We start from the raw sequence: 21382 nt of genomic DNA, 5'->3' as shown, positions 1-21382 counted from the left end.
GGCTTCCGAGGGAAAGGACTGAGGGGAAGCAGGGACAGATCACAGGCCAGCCCCTTGCTTTTCTATGGCTTGAGGGAGCCAGAGAGCAAGGAAGGATCCAGAAGCTAGCTGAGTTCTTGCTATACCTGTTTGCTGGATCCTCCCTGGGAGTCAGCAGAAAGCCCCGTGTATTCCCCTGTGGCGTCTGAGCGTGGAGGGCCCAGCAATCTCCCGTACCATCTCTCCAGCCCTCCACCAATGCTGGAAAAGCTCTTCTGGGGCAGGCATTGTGCCTCTGTCGGAAGGTGACAGCCTCAGTTGTTGTCTGTTTCTGGATAGTTGGATGTAGATGTAACTGTGTCAGAAACACCCAAATAACAGTTTCAAGGGTGACATTTACTGTTTTCACACGAGTTAAGTTGAATGGTACCCAGTTCTTGTTTGTTACAGCAACAGCAGCGGGATAAGCAGCAGTCAGGCTTCTTCTGTTGCTTTGTGACCAATTTCAGTCATCGTGGTCTCTGCCTCACAGTGCAATACGGTTGCTGGCGTTCCAGCCCCTGTGCCAACGTTGCAGATGGCAAGAATAAAGAAGTAAAGGAAGCCGGACATGGTGCACACCTGCAGTCTCAGCACTTGGGAGGCAGAGGCAGGTGGATCGCTGTAAGTTCAAGGCCAGCCTTGCCTACAAAGTGAGTATAGGGCAGCCAAGGCTATATAAGGAAACCCTGTCTCAGGGGGGGAAAGACATTTTTTTTTTAATTTCCAGAGTCACATGCCATAAGTTGCATGGGAGGCAGCCTATGGCTGAACTTGAACTTCATCATCTAGCTGAACCTCCCTGAAAAGAAGGATATTGCTTAAAATCAGAGGTCTGAAAAGGGAGACCCAGCAATTATGCAATACACCTAGGTGTCACAGTTCGTAACCTGAGCAGAAGGTTCTAGATGCTGTGTGACTCCCCCAGGCCCCTCAAAACAGCAGCCTGGCCATGAAACCCCATGTTTCCCTTCTTGGCCTGTCCTCCAGTTTGGGGCCTTCGAGTTCCTCCTGGAGCAGCGTGCGCGGGGCAGGCAGCGCGAGCAGGGCGAGCAGGTGCCCATGTCCCCCAGTGTCTCGAACTGGAACAGGATGAGTTTGATGATCAGAGCTAGCCACGCCATCCCGAAGAGGATCCACAGGGACACGATGTTCTTGTACCACGGAGGGTAGTTGCGAGAAGGATCCATGCCTAGGGAAAGGTGAGGTTAGAGAGGGTGACCTGTGGGAGTCAGACAGAAACTGGGAACCTTAGGATTTATTTTTTATCTGTACAAGTGTTTTGCCTGCTTGTATGTCTGTGCACCATGTGTGTGCTTGGTGCTCCTAGAGGTCAGAAGAGGATGTCAGATTCCCCTGGAAATATAGTTGTGAGCCACCAAGTAGGTGCTGGGAACTAAACTTAGGTCCTCTACAAGAGCAGCAAACGATCTTAATCACTGAGCCATTTCCTCAAGCCCTGTTCCATTATTTTTGAAACAGGGTCTATCCTGGCCCAACCTAGCCTTGAGCTTGTTATGTAGCTGAGGATGACCTTGGACTTCTGATCCTCCTTGCCTCCATTTCCTGAGTGCTGGGATTATAGGTGTGTGCCACCACACCCATCTGATGCTGGGGCAGGTAGTTGGAGACAGGGAGTTTTGGAAGAGCCCTGGAGCTGCTACGGAAGTGTCCTGGCTCTGTTCCTCACAGCGATGGCCGCCATCTGAGTACCCTGCACTAGTGACAAGGGAGGGCAATCTCCCCCTTGGGTTTAGAAACCACCTTAGGTCCTGGCTTCTCCAGCGTGCCCCTTTTTGCGATTTCTCTTTCCCTGTTTTTTTGTTTTTGTTTTTGTTTTTCAGTCCTTCTTTCTGCCTCAGGATGCTTGCCCACCCACTGTTCCCTCACCTCCCACGGCTCTCCATTTTCCGTTGCAACCTGAGATTGTTCCCTTCACCCTTGCATCTTGGCTCAGAACATCTTTCTGGAGAACATAGCCTATCACACTCTTGAAGCCCGAATGTCTGCTGTGTCTTCTTCGGATGTGACAAAAGAACCCTTTCCTGTGACAGTCTCTGGGATCGTGTATCCTAAAACCACTGGGTGCTGCACACTCCCAAGATCCCAAGATCTGGGGCTCCCCTTGATGCCCTGACACACCAGATCGATGATGGTCGGACAGAAGGGTCACCCTGAGACTTAGCTGGTTCCTGTCACAGGCCTGCTCTATAAACATGTTCCCTTTTCCTATCTGTCTCTGGGAACCTGACCTACCTCCTTCATCAAATTTGTTTCAGGGTAGAGATCTGCCTCTTAGGTCCCCACAACCTTTCCTGTCTTGGTCCATCCTCCATCCTGTCCTGCTGGCCCTGCATCAGACCTGGCCAGTGGCCCTGGCCCTGACTGGCAGCCTGGAATAAGCCGATAGGGTTCTGTGGCTAGCTGATTCCTTTGTGGTACCAAATGTAATTAGCGGAACCAGCGCCGGACCCAGGCAGTAGCTCCAGCCCCTGGCCACAGAAGGGGTGGGGGATGGGGTGGCATTTTCTCCCCTTGATTTCATTTTTTGGCAGGAGAGTTGGCAGCTGGCAAGGCGCTCACTGAGTAGCTAAAGCAATTGCAGCCCATAGGAGGAGCTGGTGGCTGGGGTCTAGGGTGACTCTGGCTATCAGCTTCAAGCAGGGACCATGGTAACCCATGACGAGGTATATGTGAGCGTGTGTGTGTGTGTGTGTGTGTGTGTGTGTGTGTGTGTGTGTGTGTGTCAGCATTCCTACCGAAGAAAGAGGTTAGTGCATTCCGAAAGAAGCAAGAGAGCTGATGTTTGGGAAAGAGGTGTGGAAATTTCCAGAACATTTATGATTTTGGAATCCACCCTAGATTTGCCCTGACTTGCCTGCTGGGCCTTACTGTGCCTTTCTTAAGGCCTCAGTTTCTCCTTGTATATAAGCAATAGCCCTTGCAGATGAAGCAGCCTGGGACTCTCTGTAGGAGCCTCTGCAGCGATGCTGGGCAGCTGAAGAGGACCATGGTGGGCCATGCTGCTCTCCCAGCAGCCCCTCTGGCATCCTGGACTTCGGACTGGGCTTGAAACAGGGAGCTATAGTGCAAGAGGCTAAGCAGTTTGCCCTGCCTTCCACAGAGTGACTTCCTGAGCCCCCTTCACGTCTACAGTCACAGGCAATGGCGCCATGTCTCTGCCTCTCCCTGAAGGCTGCCTGATGCTTCTCTTCCTGTTTCCAGAACACTGATCTCTAGAGGAGGTCACCTAATTGGGGCAGGATCTCATGATGTGGATCAGGCTGTCTTTGAACTCACGATCCTCTTCTTCTGTCTTAAAAAAATTCTGGGAGCCAGGCATGGTGGCGCATGTTTGTAATCCCAGCACTCAAGGAGGCAGAGACAGGCGGACCACTGTGAGTTCCAGGCTCCAAGTCTACAAAGTGGCCACAGGACGGCCAAAACTATACAGAGGAAAATCTGTCTCGAGAAAACAAAAAAAGAAGAAAAAAAAATCTGGGGTTGGGGGGGCGGGAACCACATCTGGGTTTCATCCTAAGACTACAGAGAAATCCTGAAGGCTTTCAAAGCAGCCGACACACACCTTTAATCCCAGCACTCTGCAGGCAGAGGTAGGCAGGATTGCTGTGAGTTCAAGGCCAACCTGGTCTACAAAGCAAGTCTAGGACAGCCAAGGCTACACAGAGAAGCCCTGTCTCGAAACAAAAACAAAAATAAAAAACAGCAACAACAAAAAAAATCAAATGGTCTAAGCACAAAGAGGGACAAGAAAAGTGTTGATACTCCCTGGGTGCTAAGCCTCATTGTGCTGTGTGGATGGGAGCCCTTTAGAGTGCTGGGTAGTTTTATGAAACATCTCTGGCTTGACAGGGGATATAACAGTGGGGAAGGAAAAGAGAAGAAAAAGTGGCTTTCAGGAGTGTCCCCCTGAATGCGGAGGGGCAAGCCTGGTCTTCCTTGCTGCTGGCTGAAGCTCTCCTCAGACACATGCTCCCCCTGTGAGCGTGGAGGTGAGCCCCTGACCCAGTTGGAAGAAAGCTGTCAAGTCACTTCCTCCTCAGCCACAGGCTGGAGAAAACTAGGCTGAGACACAAGAGCCCTGGTATGAGCGCCTCCTCTCAGGGGAGGGGAGGCCTAAGGCAGAGAAATTTGAGCCCAGGGGCCAGAAAGCAGCAGTGGGTTCCCAGCAAGCCCCCAAGATGGACCCTTTCAGTTAGGAACCCTGAGGCCCAGAGAAGGTTCTAGAAACAGCTTGAGTTGTGGGATCAAACAGATCAGAAGTTGTATTTCACTGTGCTGTCTCGGATAGACAGGCTGGCCTCTCTGAGTTGCAGCGTCCTCTTAAAACAGGGATGACACTCACTCTGGGTTGTAGGCTGAGTGAGCGGAGCGGCTTCCCATCCTGACAGAGAAAGCCTCCTCTCAACTGTCCACTGGAGAATTATGGGAAGGGCCCTGCTGTACAGGACGGCCATCCGAGTCAAACTTCCAATCATATCAGCTGGACCCACTTGCAAAAGATCATCACAGCTGAGACTGTGGGTTGCTGGCGTCCCCTCATAGAAGATGGGATCGGGGAGAGCCACTGGGCTCCCGCCTGAGTACATGGTACATGGTATATGGTAAATAGTGTACAGGTTGGGAAAGCTAGGAGAGGGGGCTCCATCTATGTAGCCATGGGGGAATCATCATCCATACTGGGTGAAAACCTTGCAGCGCAGTGCTTTGGGGGAGGGGGTCACCCACATCCCTTCCTGTAACCGCTAACCCGTGCTCTGCAAATAAGCCCGAGAAAGTCAAAGTTCCCCAGGGGGGGATTTTGATGGAGTCCAACTTTGCTTTGGTTTTGAAACTTCAGGAACAAGAGGGATAGGCGTTGCCTAGCCCTGCCAGCCCCAGGAGAAAATTCTCATGACAGACCTCCCCCCCCCCCCCCCCCCCGCCGCCCCCTTTCACTCCAGGGCACTGGTCTACCGAAGGGTGTGGTGTCCCCAATGCCAGCCTGGTGGTGGAGGAACCTGTGAGCTTCACTCTTCGGGGATCTTCAGGGTTAGCCGAGGCTGGCTATAAAGCTGTCCCTTCACTGCCACCTGCTGGAACTTGCCTCCACTGTTTCCTGCAAAGCCAGCTGCCTGTGGGGTTCCTGCATGGTCCAGGGTGACAGACTGGGGTGTCCTGGGGCCCCTCACTGTGTTGCCTGGGTCCTCAGTTGGAGTTGGGGGATGGGTTCCGTGTCCCTCTAGGGCACCCATCTACAAGTAAGTCCGACACTGGCCAGTAAGAGGGAGGGATGTTAGCCCACCATGCCGGGAAAGGGTACAGCATGCTTTAGGCTACAAGCTATGTGCCAAGATCACCAAGTCACACACATGAGATACCAACTAGACACCTGAGGTGGATGCCCAGGCCTAGACGGAGTAGGCAGCTGAGTCTCAGCCCTGCCAACCCCGAGCCTCTCTCACCGGTCACGTAGTCCCCGAAGCCCACGGTGCTGAGAGTGATGAAGGCGAAGTAGAAGCTCTCCACGTAGCTCCAGCCCTCCATGTGTGAGAAGAGAAGTGGAGGGAGCAGCAGGAAAAGCAGGATGCCGGAGAGCAGCGCAGCGAAGCCGGTTAGCCACCGTGCCCTGGCCGGGTCCTGCAGCACACAGCACTGGCCTGTAGCTGGAACCCGAGGGTGGGGGTGGGGTGCCCTATTCCCACCTCCTCAGCTTTGTGTTTCCCCCACATTTCCTGCCACCCTTCTCATCCCGGTCACGGACATCTTAGACCTCATCCTGGACTTCGTACCCCTAATCCTACCAACACCCTCATTTTCCCCAACCCACCCCTCCTGTTCCTGCTCCCTACTTTCACCACGGTCCCTCCTTCTAGAAAGGACTCATCCAGGTTTCCTAGCGCTCCCTTACCTGCCAGCGGGCCCCCAGACGGTGGGCACATTTGTGCACCCCACGCTGCATGAGGTGGCCCAGCCGGTTGAGCACCACGAGATTGAGAGGAATCCCAAGGAGAGCAAAGATTATGCAGAAGAGACGGGCAGCCATGGTCTGCGGGCTCAGATTGCCGTAGCCTAGAGCAAAAAGAGGGGGCCGCTGAAAGGGACTCTTCCACCGGTGGCCACCGAAGCCTTCCGCCTGCCCACCCCACCCAACTTCCGGAATTCCGCTCCCACTCTAGATTGAGCTGCTCTCTTCCTTCAAAATTGTCCTTCCTGTGCCCTGCAAGGCTGCAAGGCTGTGGGACTTTGGATAAGGTGCGTGATATTTTTGAGCCCGTTTTGTTGGACTTTTAAAAAAAGGGGGTGCAGACGTTCTCTCAGCACAGCGGTAAGGGAGCCTCAGTGGGAAATGTGAATCCTGGAGGGGGCAATGCGTGCAAGAGCTGAGTGAACAGACCCGTGGATGATGGAAAGCTGCCGCGTGCTGGTTGGTATCTGTCCTGGGACCCTCTTCAGGGGCCTCTTTCTCTGAAGCCCCCATCATCTCCTCCTCTTGTTTTGCTTGCCTTAAAACAAGGTCTTGGCCGGGCATGGTGGCGCAGGCCTTAAATCTCAGCACTCCAGAGGCAGAGGCAGGTGGATCGCTGTGAGTTCGAGGCCAGTCTGGTCTACAGAGTGAGTTCCAGGACAGTCAAGGTTACACAGAGAAACCCTGTCTCGAAAAACCAAAAACCAACCAACCAACCTACCAAAGAAACAAACCAAAAAACAAAAACAAACCCACCAAGGTCTCTAAGTCAGGCACAGTGGCACATGCCGTTCATCCCAGTGTCCAGGAGGCAGAGGCAAGAAGATCTCCATGAGTTCGAGACCAGCATGGTCTACATAGAGAGTTCCAGGGCAGCTCCAGGGCTACATAATAGAGACCCTGTCTCAAAACAACAAACAAACAAACAAACAAACCAAAAACACAAAGACATAGGCCCAGGAGACAGAGGGACCTTTCACATATGCTTCTCAAAGATTGCCTGTGCACCCTGAAGTCCTCAGAGCTCCCTCCTAGAAATAGTAACTGGATTAAAACTCCACAGAGAGCTTTGCCTAGTGCAATTCACCTGCTCTCTGTTGGGAGGGCAAGGTGAGACCGCTTGCTGCTCAGGGAAGCGGGAATTGAGTCGTCGTTGGTGTGAGCTCGCCCTCTAGTGGTGAGTCCTGGGTTATGCAGGGGATGCCAAGAGCAAAGGACCACTGACTGGCATTATTCCACGGGAGGGATTCCGGACTGCAGGAACCCAGTGCTTTTGGCTCACACTGCTTCTACACAACAGTCCCCAGGGGCCCTTTGGGGACAGGTTTCACTTCATCTTGGCTCTAGATGGGAAATGTTTTTGGAGAGTGGTGACTTGGATGGAGCTGGTGGGATAAGAGGAACTGTAGGAAGGCTATGTGCACAGTCCCCCTGGTGCCTGGTGAAATGCAGAAACCAAGTCTATGGGTCCTGGGGCAGGAAGTGCGGCTTGTAGGAGGGCACGGGTGTGGGGAGGTGTGGGGGGCATCATGCTGCAGAACTGATAGCTGTATAGGTGTGGCACCTTGGATTAGCCCCCTCAAATGCCACCGTCAGCTCCACTGCCTCTCAGGGAGGCTCCATTGGCTCTCAGGAAGAAGCCACCTCCCCAGCCACCCCAGACCACCCCCACCCAGCCATTACCGATAGTGGTGATGGTGGACACAGAAAAGAAGAAAGAGCCCACAAACTCCCAACGCCCCATGTTGGTGGTATTTCCCAGGAGGCTCCTCCCATCTTTGTAAGCTTGAATGACGCCCTGCAGGAAAAAGTTGAAGTGACCATCAGGATCTTGGGAGGGGGACTTGGCCCCTGCACCCCAAGACATCCACATACTCACATCTGTGCCCACACCTACACTCATATTTGGGGGGGGGATTTTCGAGACAGGGTTTCTCTGTGTAGCCCCGGCTGTCCTGGACTCACTTTGTAGACCAGCCTGGTCTCAAACTCATAGCGATCCGCCTGCCTCTGCCTCCCGAGTGCTGGGATTAAAGGCGTGCGCCACCACACCTGGCTTATACTCATCTTTTTATAGTCCTCACATTATATAGACAATTTCTACACCGTGAGACACTTCTGGAAGGGGGAAGAGATGCTCATGGGATTCACTGTTAGGTCTCAAATGCAGGACAAACGGCTAACTGAGGTACCTATTAACATATCAGAGAGGACGCTGTCCGTCAGCCTCTCAGCACCACCAGTCCCTGTTATGAGGGCGTCCTGGCTGGCATACCACATCCCCTACCCTAAACTCGGTTGGGCCCGTCTCCCAGCTTCTATATAGCCCACCCATTTTGGCTACACCAGTGTCTTGGTCTCTTGGCTGCTGCTCTTGGTTCCTACTCTCTGAGCCTCTTGGTTACTGTCGCCCCCACCCCCACCCCCATGCACCCCATCGTTCTCCCTTCAGGGCCTAGTTCTGCCAGCCATGTTGGGTCTGGACCCTAAAAGATGCCCCCAGCTATGCTCTCCCTCATAGCTACAAGAAACCTCCTCAGCCGCACCTAGGAACCTCCTGCCTTCATTTTCACTCACTTAACAAGGTCCTAAGGCTCAGAAAGTTACAGGATTCCCAAGGCCCCCTCCCCCACATTATATACACAGTAACAATTTGCTGAGGAAAGGGGACTCCTCAGTGTGGCTGCCTGCAAGGTGCAGTGAGCTCCAAGGATGCAGCTTCTGGGAGGTTACCAGCCCTGGTGGGGCGGGCTTTTCAGTGATGCAGCTGCTGTCAAATCACCCGTGTTCCTCGCAGTAACCCCAACAAACTCACTGGTCATCCAGATAGACCTGGGTTGCGTTGTTCCTTTGGTGACTCATTGGTGCCCTAACGGGGGTGAAGAAATTTTTGTTCATGTGTCCCCAGGAAAGCACACAGTATCTGGTTCTTTACTCCAAGCCTGGTCAGGGCAAGGAGTCCCAACCCATCCTCCCAGCCTAGGGTTCCCCAGAGGCAGGAGTCATGAGGACAGGCCCTTGCACGCCATCTTCTAGAGTTAGGGCCGGATGGGCTCTGGGCTTCCTCTGGGCTTTAAGTACTCATTTGCTGCCCAGTTCACTCCCAATCTTGCAAGAAGCGATAGGCTGGATATCACCAGAAGATGACAGAGACCTGACCTTAGCCGTCAGTGAGACAAAAAAAGACCTGAATTAACTCTGACACAGGCCATCAAGGCTGTTTCGGGAGTAAAAGAGGCTGTGTTGAAGTTGTTCACTTTCTACATGCCTCAGTTTCCTTGTCTGTAAGATAGTAACGTTAACTGCGCCTAATCCTTTCCGTGAAGGTTAAATCTGTGGCGCATGCCTGGAAATTCTGGGAAACGCCCACATGCGTAGGCGTACCCACAAGCAGCCTCTGGGCAGTCAGTGGCCTCTGCTCTTGGCTGTGCAGCCTTGCTAACCCTCTCTGAGCCTTGGCTCGTCTCCAAATGGGGACGATAGTATCTGCTAGTGAGACTCTGGGCAAGGGAAGGGCTGCGACAGAGGTATTTACTGACTCTGGGGTTTGTGGGTAGAGGCAGCCGCCGCCTGCCTAGTTGCAGATCCTTCCCAATTGGCCTGCCCAAAAAAGTTCGGAAGTCTATCTCCACTCAGCCGACCTCCTGTCCCACCCTAACAGTTTCCTCTTCCAGTCCAGTATCTGGCTTCAGCTTACAGACTTGGGGCTCAGGTCATGCCCCTCTCTGTTAGTGAACCATTAACAGAGCGTGTTAAGCAGGAGTATGAAGATTCCGCACCCAGACACGAGGGTCTAAGCTCTGGCTCGGGACGTGGCGCAGGGTATTAACGCAAGCACTTATTTGCTCAGCTGCTGCCTGTGTTCCACAAAGGCCAGGAGTAAAACAGACCTCCATAGGAAGCCGCGCCAGGATGAACCACCTTCTGCCTCTCTACTCTTTAGCATCCTCATCAGCTGAGGAGCAGCTGACTCAAAGATCTATGTACCTCCCCCTGCCCTCTCCTTTCAGCCCCGCCTCGCTGCAGGCGGGGTAGGATGTTCTGGGCAAAGCGATGGCAACCCTAGATCCAGGTCCTCTCACTCGCAGCCCCTCTCTCCTTGGCCCCTGTCCCAGGCAAGCACGCTTTGACTCTGTTTTGCCCACCTCTATTGATGAACCCTTTCTCCAGTGCCCAGGGTCCTGCCCATCCTTAAAGCTTCGTAGCCCATAGCCCGACTCTAATGGCTCTTACTCACCCCGCCCTTGGAGGAGGCTAGATGTGGCCTTTCATCCTTCACCCTTGGTCCCAATAAGTCCCTGGCACTGGACCAAATTCTACCTGTCCTTATCAGGACAGCCCTGTAACTTGTGACTTGTGTAGTGGCGCACACCTTTAATCCCAGCACTCGCGAGGCAGAGGCAGGGAACACTGTGAGTTCAAGGCCAGCCTGGTCTACAAAGCGAATCCAAAACCACTAGGGCTAGCACAGAGAAACCCTGTCTTGAAAACAAACAAAAAAGACTAACTACACCCTCTCCTTTCCTTAAGGGTAGAGGCCTTTTCCACTGCTGTCCAGCCCAACCCCGTGGTCACCCACCCCAACTGCACAACCCTAAGCCTGTGCCCTCCAACCCCCGCCCCCATGGGATAACCACCCCCAGCATTTCATATCCTGGACCAGTGCATTCTTCATCCCTACAGGGCATCTCGCTCCTCTCCTCCCCTCCCCCTCCCTCCCACGCCCCTAAGCCCCATCTCTTCTTTCCCAGGCTGGCCCCTAACCCGGATCAGCAGGTCTAGCGCTGGACCATCCAGACACGTGTAGTTCTGCAGCAGCTCCCACTTGCTGCGCTGGAAGCTGCGGCTAGGGTCCTGGGCCGCGGGACCCTCCAGCGCCCAGAACACGCTCGTGCCCAGCACCAGGTAAGCCAGATAAGTAAGCAGCAGGAACGCGGTGCCCGGCACCCTGCAGCCCCCAGCCCACCAAGACGCCGCGGGAGATCGCGGTCTGCAGGTGATGGAGAGGCGGGAGCCAGGGAGCTCTGGCATGATGAGGAAAGCTACGATGCACAGGAACCAGGCTGGGCAGGAAAGGCCAGGAAGGGCTCCTTCTCTAAGGAAACACCCGCCTGTTTCCTTTCCCTGTGCAGGAATACTGGACGATGGGCTGGCCCTGCCCACCCTCAAGGACCCAATCTCGGGACAAAAAAAGACTGCTTCCCAGTAGAATGGTGGAGTACCCAGCCCCACATCAGAGGGAAGGAGAGGGCTCCGGACCCCCAACCCCACCCCAGCGCTTCCCAGCAGTAGGAGAGACTCCTGAAATCCACCACAGAGAAGAAACAGCAGCCAAGTTTATTGTCACGGGACTCCTGCCTAAATTGAGGGGCCAGGGACTTCCTCCAAGTGCGTGTGTCACCCTAGGTCTCTGTATAGCCAGTGCACTCAAAAAGTAAAATAGGGGCCAACTGAGTACCGTATGGTGTATGTGCTGGGAGAAGGGGGGTAGCAGGCAAAAGAAAGTTGTCCGGAGCTTGTCTCTTGCTTTGGAGGGAAGTCTCCGCATGGTCTCCATCCACCCAGGACAGAGCAGCACCCGCCTGGCATGTGTGGAGGTGTTGGAGGACTTCAGATTTCAATCCTTTCCTTGGATGCTTGGGAACCCTCTGCCCATGTGGGTCCTTCCCTAGGACCGCCCCCTTCAACCTCCTAGGCTCACAGTCCCACCCTACCCCTAATACTGTAAAGAGGACACAGCTCTTAGGGACCCCCTTACCACTAGGGAGGTGAAGGAAGTCCTAGCAAAAATTAATTCCTAGCCGGGTGTGGTGGCGCACGCCTTTAATCGCAGCACTTGGGAGACAGAAGCAGATGGATCGATGTGAGTTTGAGGCCAGCCTGGTTTACAAAGTGAGTCTAGAACAACCAAAGCTACACAGAGAAACCTTGTCTCGAAAAACTAATGATGATGATGATGATGATGATGATGATGATGATGATGATAATAATAATAATAATAATAGTTCCTTAACCTGTGAGGCCAGGCCAAAAACCCTCTCCTCTCTTCTGGCCTAGAGTCACAATCCAGCAGAAGGGCCGGGGCTGAATGAAATGTTCCTATAGGAGTCCATGTCGCCAGGGAGCTCATAGTCTATAAAGCTTCGGGATCTGCTGTCCCTCCCTCCGGCTTCTCAGGGAGAGTGATGAGGTCTTAGGGTGCTCTGAAGGTTCAGGAAAACAGTGGGGCACCTGACAGAGGTCCCAAGCGCTATTCTAGAATACCCCTCCACTTGAGGGCAAGGAGAGGTGGGGAAGGCCGCCTGGCAGCCTTCCTGTCCCTCAGCTGCGAGACTTCTGAGGACACCTTCCTGCATGCACCAGAAGTGCACCCCCCCACCACCACCAGGTGTGTGTCCAGTTCCCTTCCTCTAGCTACTGCCCTGAATTTTTGTTTTTTAAAAGATTTATTTATTATTACGTATACATTCTCTGCCTGCATGCACGCTTGCAGGCCAGAAGAGGGCATCAGATCACATTATAGATGGTTGTGAGTCACCATGTGGTTGCTGGGAATCGAACTCAGGACCTCTGGAAGAGCAGCCAATGCTCTTAACCACTGAGCCATCTTTCCAGCCCACTCTCCCCAGGTTTATCCCCATCAAGGCTGCAGGTGCTGCGCTGGGCCCCCTTCAAGACCGAAGACACAGTGAAGGCAGAAGCTATCACCGTCACAGCCCTTGAAGCAGGCATGGTGCCTGGTACATCGCTGGGGCTTGTTGAGTGCTTCCCATGTATGCGGCAAATAACGCAAAAATCAAGCCCACCTTTGATGGCAGCCTAAGGCCTCCCAAGAGTATGTGAAGATGGCAGAAGTGATTAGGGTAGCATGAGCCAGGTTGAGTTTGACTTCTCCAGGTTCTCTTTGGGGGCAGGAGACAGAGCTCTGAGGCTTTTACATCTCCAGCCACACAGGTTGCTGGTTTTTTTTTTTTCCTCCTCACCTCTCAGTTACATCTGTCTCTTGTCTTTGGTATGGAGAGCTGCTGGACAGTGTGAGGGGTGAGAAGGAAAAAGAAGGGCAGGGAATGTTATGGGGTTCGGGGAGGGCAGGACACTTGGGTCTCATGCAGAGATGGTGATTTTCTGTGGTCTGGGGTCGGAGTCAGGGGCTGCTCCATCCTTAGGGTCCAGGCCTCTGATGAGCAGCCAGAGCTGGGAACACCTGTGCAGAAGCAGGGACCCCAGGCTGAGGGCCACCGCCAGCCACGCCAGCCCTAGCAGGATCCATATAGCTGCCAGGCTCCGGTACACAGCGATGTAATGCTTGCTGGGGTCTGTGCCTGCCGGGGAAGGTGATAGCTGGTGTCTGAGGGCACTGCCATCCCCACGCCCCCGACGCCCCAACTTCCACAGGAATGCTCTCTCCCTGGTCCTCATACCAGGGACTAGTAGCAGAAGGAAGCAGTGATGGGTACCAGAGACTTCTGAGGATGCCACCACGAGTCCACAGTGGTCCCAGAAGTAACCAGCCTCACTCAGCTGGTACCTCCGTGCTCCCCATCATCCCAGTGCTCCCCATCATCCCAGTGCTCCCCATCATCCCAGTGCTCCCCATCATCCCAGTGCTCCCCATCATCCCAGTGCTCCCCATCATCTCAGTGCTCCCCATCATCCCAGTGCTCCCCATCATCCTAGTGCTCCCCATCATCCCAGTGCTCCCCATCATCTCAGTGCTCCCCATCATCCTAGTGCTCCCCATCATCCTAGTGGGTGCCCGCCAAGATAACCTGATTATCCCATTCTCACCGACAACGTAGTCCCCGAAGCCAATGGTGCTGAGGGTGATGAAGGCGAAATAGAAGCCCTCACGGAAACTCCAGCCCTCCACATGGCTGAAGAACATGGGCGGGAAGATGAGAATGACCAGGGTCCCCAAGGTCAGGAACAGAGCCAGGCCCAGGACCTGCAGGAGCTGGGAGGGGATGAGACTGCCCCTGAGACCCTTTGGAAGGCTCTGGGGGAAGCCTGGAAAAAGCTGGGTGTGGGCAGGGCGATAGCATGAAAGCACATGAAAGCAGCCCTTCCCTGCTGCAGACTTTTGGGCGGAGCTGCACCCATGGGCATGGTGACATGTATGTGCCAAGCCTTCCTGGGCTGGGGACTGTGTTAGTGGTCAAGGAAGGAGCCAAAGACCCCTTAGAACGTGAGAGCCACACTTGAGCAGGCTCCGTAGGGCCTACTGAGACCTGTCCCAGGTCCCTTTGTGGGGGCATGCTAGGTAGCCTGGAGACTGTTTTGGACCACATGAAAGCATGTCCATGGTGAGCATGAAGAGAGAATGTCATGTTCAGATTTTCTACTGAAGAAGGATGCTGCATAGAGCTGCCTGGCACATGGGCACAATCCTCTCAGGGAGGTCACAACCAATGCCTGGCCCTCAACCCTTTGCAGGTGGACACCACAGTCACATGCGCCATAGAGCCTTTGAGGCCATGTCTGCAGCACCACCCTTCTTCCCAGCCCTGCAGATGTCCAAATGGACTGTCAGGTGTCTGTATACCGGAGTCCATCTCCCAATTTTCAGCTGTCTGTCCCTGAGGGCCTGGAGCTACAGGGAGGACTCTTCCTTACCTGGGAGTGCCTGGAGTGGTCCTCCCACCTGTCCAGTGTGGTCAGGTGGGCACGCAGCCCTGTGCCCAGGTGGTTGAGGAATACCACGTTGAGTGGGATGCCCATCAGGGCATAGAAGACACAGAAGATCTGCCCTGCCTCCGTGCTGGGTGCCAGGTTTCCATAGCCTGCAGGGGTAAGGGAGTGCTGCAGACGAGGGGAGGGAAGAGAGAGCCCAGACCTGGCTCCCACCCACCCCACCCCCAGATCTAGCAGAGGCCTGTCTCCATCACCTGGAGGAGGAGGAGAAGCTCCCCGGTTCCCGTGGACACTCACCCTGTTTTCTGATAGAACAGTCTCTACTTATAGAAAGCTCATCTCCAAAGATGCTGCCTCCAGGAAGCCCTCCTGACTGCCTCTCTCTCCCCGCCTGCCAGGCATGATTTTCTGAGATGCTTCCTGTCATTTCTATCTGGTTACCCACCTTGTCTCATGTAATTATAGCAATTTAATCCCTCTTTGGTGGATTGGAAGCTCTGAAGGCCAAGCCTGGGACAGATTCTAGTCTGTACCACACCCCTCCACTGTCGCTCTGACTGGCTTGCCAAGGCAAGTGGACGGACTTGGATTTGGACTTAACTGAATAGAAGGGAGGTCTGTGGGGGGGGGGGGCTGGGGCTTCACGGGGAGTGAATAGAGCAGGCTTTCTGATGGTACTCCATCTTCTCAGGACACTGAGCTATCACCTGCTGTCTTGAGGAGCAGTCCCCGTGCACAAATGCCCTCCCACCTCTCGTCCCTCTATCTGGTCCCTGAGAGGACTTTTAGTCCCAAGCGAGAGTTTGGTCTGTGACCAGGCACACAGCATCAGCGCACCAGGACCAGCTATGTGCCGGGCAGGACTGAAGTTCACAGAAAGACAAGCACTCACTCCGGATTCTGTCTGCCTAGCCACTTAGCATACCCCAGGGAAGCGGGCCAGGCTGTAGCTGTAGCCAACCTGACCACCTGCCTTTTTTACAAGTCACTTCTACCCACTTTCCGATCTGGGCCTTATGTACCACATCCTCTTCTGGACCATGGCATTTGGAATGCATCCCAAACTGATCAGGGCCTGGGGAAGTCCCGCCCTCTTCTCAAACTGAGCAGGGCCTAGGGAAGCCCCGCCCTCTTCCAGGGTTTAGGGAGGTCCCGCCCTCTCAACCCCCCACCCCTCCCCTCAGCTGAGCAGGGCCTAGGGAAGGCCTGCCCTCTTGCCCCTTTACCTATGGTGGTGACCACTGTGCCTGCAAAGAAGAAACTGCTCCCAAAATCCCAGTTGCTGGGGTTGGTGGAGTTGCCTTTGGGGTTCACGCCTTTCACCCAGGCTTCCAGGATGACCTGTGGAAGTGGCATGGTCAGTAGGATTGGCAGTTACTGAGTGCAAGCTGTCACCAAGCTCTCAGTAAAATGCTATCATGTCTCTTAGATGGCATCACTCCCATGTCACAGAAATGGACATGAAGGCTTCGATGCTCCGAGTGGCGAAGACACTAAGTGGCTAGCAGTTGACTAAAGTACGCCCTAATGAGCCAGTGGCGAGCCAGGGAGCTAAGGAGGCGTGTGGAGATGTTTTGTTTGTTTGTTTGTTTGTTTTTGAGACAAGTTTTCTCTGTGTAGCCTTGGCTGTCTTGGACTCGCTTTGTAGACCAGGGTGGCCTTGAACTCACAGAGATACGACTACCTCTGCCTCCCAAGTGCTGAGATTATAGGTGTGTGCCACCATGCCCACCCTGTGGTGCTCTTGATAGCTAGGAAAACACCACACACACACACACACACACACACACGAGAGAGAGAGAGAGAGAGAGAGAGAGAGACAGACAGACAGACAGACAGACAGACAAACACACAGAGAGATAGACACACAGAGAGATAGACACAGAGACACAGATTGGCACAGAGACAGAGGTGGGTTGAGACAAGGTGGGTTTTGTGTTGAATGCTCTGAAAGGGTCTGCTGGCCAAAGCGGAGTATGTGGCTGCCCTCTGATAGAGCAGGTCGTAGGAGTAAGAGCATTCCTGGGCATGGAGGGGGGTTGCTGGCAGACTTGTTCTCTGACACTGTCTAGTGAATACAACCCATGCCTGCAGGAGAAATTCCATCAGGGAGGCCCACATGAGGGTGTGCATGTGTGCGCGCGCGTGCGTGCCCACGTATGCACATGAGGGTGTGTGCATATGTACATGTGTGTGTGAATGTGTGCACGTGTGTGTGAGTGTGTGTGTAAGCATGGGTATACAGTGGTATTATGTCCATGTGGTGTGTTAACTGCATGTGCTGTATAGTGCTGTATGTTGCATGTATGTGTCTACATGTGTGTTTTACGTGCTCATGTTTTGTGTTTCTAGAACAGGAGCCTTCACAGGTTCGAGGCTGCACCATCAACCAGTCATGGGAAATGGGCAGGGCTCCCCCTCCACAGACTCTAACCCTCTCCCCTTTAGTTTGGGTGGTGGCAGCTCAGCCTCCATATCTGGCGGTGCCCCAAAGGCGGGGGCAGGGCAGGGGGCAGGGAGCCATCAGGAAGTATGGTGCTCCTGCCTCCCTGTCCTGTGGGACCTGGCTGGAGGCCTCCTGGCCTTCATTTGGGCAGGAATAACCTCTTGAGCTGTAGGCTTTGGCCTCCTCTTTCCCACACACCCAGAGAGCTGGGACATGCATTCCGAATTGAGACTTCCACCCTTAGGGACAGCATTCGCCCAGGTCCCTAACTGTCCCCATTGCAGCTCTGAACGCTTGATATTGTGCAGAAGGGGTCCTGACCTTTCTGATGGCTCCAGGGTGAGTGGCCTCAGGGTGTCCACAGTGAAGGAGAAAGGGGCTAAATGTACAAGCTCACTTCCTCGCGGAGTCACATTTGAACACTACACTCAGCGCTGTGTAGAGTTCCCCAAATCTCCAAGCTCCACTTGGAGGGTCTACCCTGAGACTGAGGACTTTCTGGGGCTGTGTCTGTCCCCTCTTTCCTAGTGAGCCCCTAAGCTAAACACACCCTCTTGGGATGCTGTCAGATCTAGTCTGTCCTTAACTTTTGACAATGGAATTGTTTCAAGCCTTGCCACCTGTCTGCCCACTCCTTATAGCTTGTTACACCTCCAGCCCAGGATAGGAAGAGGTTTTGGGGTGTCCCTTACTTCTGGGAGGTTGTGATGGCTGGAGGTGAGCACCAAGCCTGAGTAACTCTGCATTTGGAGGATATCCTGGACAACAGGGGCAGTTCTCCTCACGTTCCATCTAGTAGGCCAGCTGCTCTTAGTCCCGTGAGAAATCTCAGGGCCTCAGCACCACCTGGTCACCTCACCCGAAACACCTGAGTCAGCAGGTCTGGGTGGGAGCTGACACTTGCTTTCCTAACAGGCTCTCAGGCGTTGCTGCTGGAGGCAGCAGTCCACAGGCCTCACCTTAAGAGCTCTGGCCGTCGGCAGTACCTTGTCCCCAGCGGCAGGTGAGCTAGTTCCACAGAGTAAAGAATAAAGGCTGCCCCCACCCCTGAAAGAAGCATGGCTGTGAGTTCTGCCTTAGCCACCGGCTGTGCAGCCTTCGCCCTCACACCTGCATCTCTCTGAGTCCCAGCTCCCACCTGCAAGCTGATACTGGTCAGGCGCAGGAAGCAACGGGGAGAAAACACCTGTAAGGTGCTCAGCCCCACGTCCTGAATCCTGATGGAACGCAGCCCGAGTCCCCACCCCTTAACACATATTGTCACTGTGCTGACTACGCTTGGCCTGTTGTTTTGTGGTGACTCGTACCACTTGGTCCACTTGCTCTGCCCATCTCCTCCTCAGTGCCCCCATCTTTGCCTTTGCCCCAAATAACCTAGTTTTACTTTGTTTCTTGAAGAGAGGGAGGGTAGGAAGGGCCCAGGCAGGGAATGAGGGCACCTAGGCGTGCAGTCTTGGCGGTGCTCATCCCGCCGGACAGATGTCCAACAGCCCAGCTGGTTCTCACCCTTGCCCGCATCTCCACCCCAGGACCTGAGCTGGGAGCCAGCAAATGGGGCAGCAGTCCTGAGAAGTGGGGGAGTGTGGGACAGGAAATCTCTAGAGTGCCGATAGCTGGCAGCTCATGTTCATCAAGCAAGTGGCAGCTCAGAGGGAGCTTTAGACCAGAAGACGTGCATTTTCTGTCCGTACGCATGTGTCTCTACGCATTTGTGTGTGTGCAGATCGCTGTGTACGAATGTGTATGTGCATATATGGCCAGGAGGCAGCCTCAGGTGTCGTTCCTTGGAGCCATCAGCCTTGTTTGGTTTTGTCTGTCTCCTGAGAGGCTCGCCCTTTTGGTTAGGCTGGTCTTGGGATCCACCTGTCTCCCCAACCAGCCCACAAGCACTTGTAGCCATATCCAGAGTTATACATGGGGGTTTGGGATTCAAACTCAGGTCTCTGTGCTTATAAAGTATCCTTTCCTACTTAGCCATTTACCTAGATTTCTACATTTTTTCTTTTCTTTTCTTTTCTTTTCTTTTTCTTTTTTTTTTTTCTTTTTTTTTTTTTTTTGAGACAGGCTCTCTCACTGGCCTGGGGCTTGCCCATTTGGCAAGGCTAGCTGGCCAGAGAGCCCAAGGGATCTGCTTGTCTAGGCCTTTCCAATGCTGGCATTACAAGTCACCATGCCTGGCATCATCATCATCATCATCATCATTATTAAAAATTACATTTTAATTAACACATAGCAGTGTGTGTGTGTGTGTGTGTGTGTGTGTGTGTGTGTGTGTTTATATGCATGTGGACATACATGTGCCAAGATCAGAGGACAACTTCCAGGAGTTGGTTCTCTCCTTTTACCATGTGGGTTCCCAGGAATCACACTCCAGTCAGCAGGCTCCGTGCCAAGTGCCTTTACTCGATGAGCCATCTTACCTGCCTATACCTGGCTGTTCTACGTCAGATCTTGGCTTAGAGCTCAGGTCCTCGGTTTTTTTTTCTGTTTGTTTGTTTGTTTGTTTTGTTTTTTTGCCAGGCGCTTGACTGAGCCACCTCCCTAACCCCGGATACACTTTTTCTTCTCACCTTACTGATGACGACATTTAGGTTAAGTGGCTTGATCAAGCTCACATAATAGACCAGAGTGCCAGGACCTTGGACTAGGTCTCTCTTGGGCTCCATCTTCCTGGGCCACCCCACTTCCCGGTCAAAGAACCAACCTCTAGGTGGTGGCTCTGCACCTGCCACTGGCCCCCCACCACCCCACTCTTCCTGCCCCCATCTTTTCTTACTTACTCCCTCACCTGCACAAACTTCTCCAGGGCCTGCTGGTCCAGGCAGGTGTAGTTCTCTAAGAAGCGCAGCTTTTCCAGCTGGAACTGGTCCCTGGATTGAGCTTCTGCCCGCTTCTCCAGCAGCTGGAAGACGGTGGCCCCGAGCAGCAGGTAGCATATATAGACCAGGAGCAGGGGCAATACTTGACCACCCCAGCAGCTGCAGAGCCCAGCACGGGGCATGATGTGGCCAGGACTCTGCAGCAGCTGTCAGGGTGGCTGTGGGGAGAGTCAAGCGGCTGTGAGAGCCCCCGCTACTGCCTGCCCTGTCCTCCACCGCACAGGTGTCTGCGGCAGGGGAGTCTGTTTGAACAGTGTGGTGTGCAAACAGGCCTGCCATCCCCCACCCAGCCTTGTTTTTTCCATGCACAGCAGCAAGGCAGAAACTGCATAGGCTCCTCAGGGACACCTATGGCCTTCTCCTGAGCTCATCTGCTCTCAGTCTCCTACTTCCAAGTGAGGCTGAGTGCCTGTGGGGGATTCCGCTCAGGAGTCCACCCTGCTGGATCTGAAGGGATCTTGATAGCTCCAGAGTCCTCACTTGGAAAGGCTCCCAGCTCAAACACAGGAGGCTGGGAAGGAAGTCTCGAAAGGGTATGGGTTGGCCTTGCTTTACAGAATGGAATGGGGAGGATGGACCTGCCTATTGGGGGAACCTAGGGATGAACGAATCGGAGTAAAACAAATCAGAGCAGAGTAAATAGGCGGATGACAGCCTTGCTTAGCAGCATTATCAATTGATGCTACTGATACACAGAGGCCCTGGTTACCACCAGCTATCACTTCTGCCGATGGTTGAGAGCTCTGAGCAGGTTTATCTGGAGGATGCTGAGCTCAGGAGACAGAGGTGTGGAGAAGGTGTGGTTTTTCGAGACAGTTTCTCTGCAATAGTCTTGGCTGACTTGGAACTCTCTTTGTAGATAGACCAAGCTAGCCTCGGACTCACAGAGATCTGCCTGCCTTTGCCTCCAGAGTACCAGGATTAAAGGTGTGCGCCACCATGCCCGGCAAGGCTTTGAGGTTTCAGAAGGCCATGTCAGGCCCAGTTAGCAACCTCTGCCTCCCACTTATGGATCAAGATGTGAGCTCTCAGCTACTGCTACAAGAGCCATGCCCGCCTGCTGCCATGGCCTCTGTCATGACGGCTGTGGACTCACCCTCTGAAATTGTAAGCAAGGCTTACTCTCTCTTCTGTAGGTTGCCTTGGTCATAGGGTATCTTAGAAACAGAAAAGTAACTAAGACCGGGGGCCTTACAGAAAAATCAAAGCAAGGGGAGAGAATTTCTATGTCTTTCAAGTATATGAGAGAGAGGGAGAGAGGGAGGGAGGGAGGGAGAGAGAGAGGGAGAGAGAGAGAGAGGGAGGGAGAGAGAGAGGGAGAGAGAGAGAGCGGGAGAGAGAGAGAGAGAGAGAGAGAGAGGGAGGGAGGGAGGGAGGGAGAGAGAGAGAGAGAGGGAGGGAGGGAAACAGGGTTTCTCTTCTGCTACAAGGCCCAACATA

At 53.8% G+C, this 21382-nt stretch overlaps 2 protein-coding genes across 2 annotated transcripts; both read right to left on the bottom strand.

The window, feature by feature from the left end:
- Positions 1 to 356: 356 nt before the first annotated feature.
- On the bottom strand, positions 357 to 11097 carry KCNK17 (potassium two pore domain channel subfamily K member 17). The gene is made up of 5 exons (XM_084794316.1): positions 10751 to 11097; positions 7670 to 7784; positions 5930 to 6090; positions 5484 to 5658; positions 357 to 1210 (listed from the first exon to the last, which is right to left on the bottom strand). The coding sequence occupies exons 1-5, from the start codon at positions 11015 to 11017 to the stop codon at positions 888 to 890; spliced, it is 1041 nt and encodes a 346-aa protein (XP_084650442.1). The 5' UTR covers positions 11018 to 11097; the 3' UTR covers positions 357 to 887.
- Positions 11098 to 13090: 1993 nt separating this feature from the next.
- Positions 13091 to 20064, bottom strand: LOC311604914 (potassium channel, subfamily K, member 16; the record flags this gene model as incomplete). Its single annotated transcript, XM_084795128.1, has 5 exons — positions 13091 to 13308; positions 13775 to 13940; positions 14600 to 14766; positions 15844 to 15958; positions 19852 to 20064. The coding sequence occupies 5 exons, from the start codon at positions 20062 to 20064 to the stop codon at positions 13091 to 13093; spliced, it is 879 nt and encodes a 292-aa protein (XP_084651254.1).
- Between the last annotated feature and the right edge of the window lie 1318 nt (positions 20065 to 21382).

This window comes from Acomys minous, assembly GCF_964271855.1.
Source record: "Acomys minous genome assembly, chromosome: 9".
Classification (NCBI taxonomy): Eukaryota; Metazoa; Chordata; class Mammalia; order Rodentia; family Muridae; genus Acomys; species Acomys minous.
The sequence above is the reverse complement of the archived record's forward strand: the minus strand, read 5'-3'. Positions and strand labels throughout refer to the sequence as shown.

What these genes read in the sequence shown, in the direction of transcription:
- KCNK17 (XM_084794316.1), bottom strand. Translation starts at nt 11,017, where the DNA reads ATGCCAGAGCTCCCTGGCTCCCGCCTCTCCATCACCTGCAGACCGCGA. An exon ending in GTCCACCATCACCACTATCG is followed by an intron (nt 6,091 to 7,669) that starts GTAATGGCTGGG and finishes TTTTTGCTCTAG; the next exon opens with GCTACGGCAATCTGAGCCCG. An exon ending in CTTCGGGGACTACGTGACCG is followed by an intron (nt 1,211 to 5,483) that starts GTGAGAGAGGCT and finishes ACCTTTCCCTAG; the next exon opens with GCATGGATCCTTCTCGCAAC.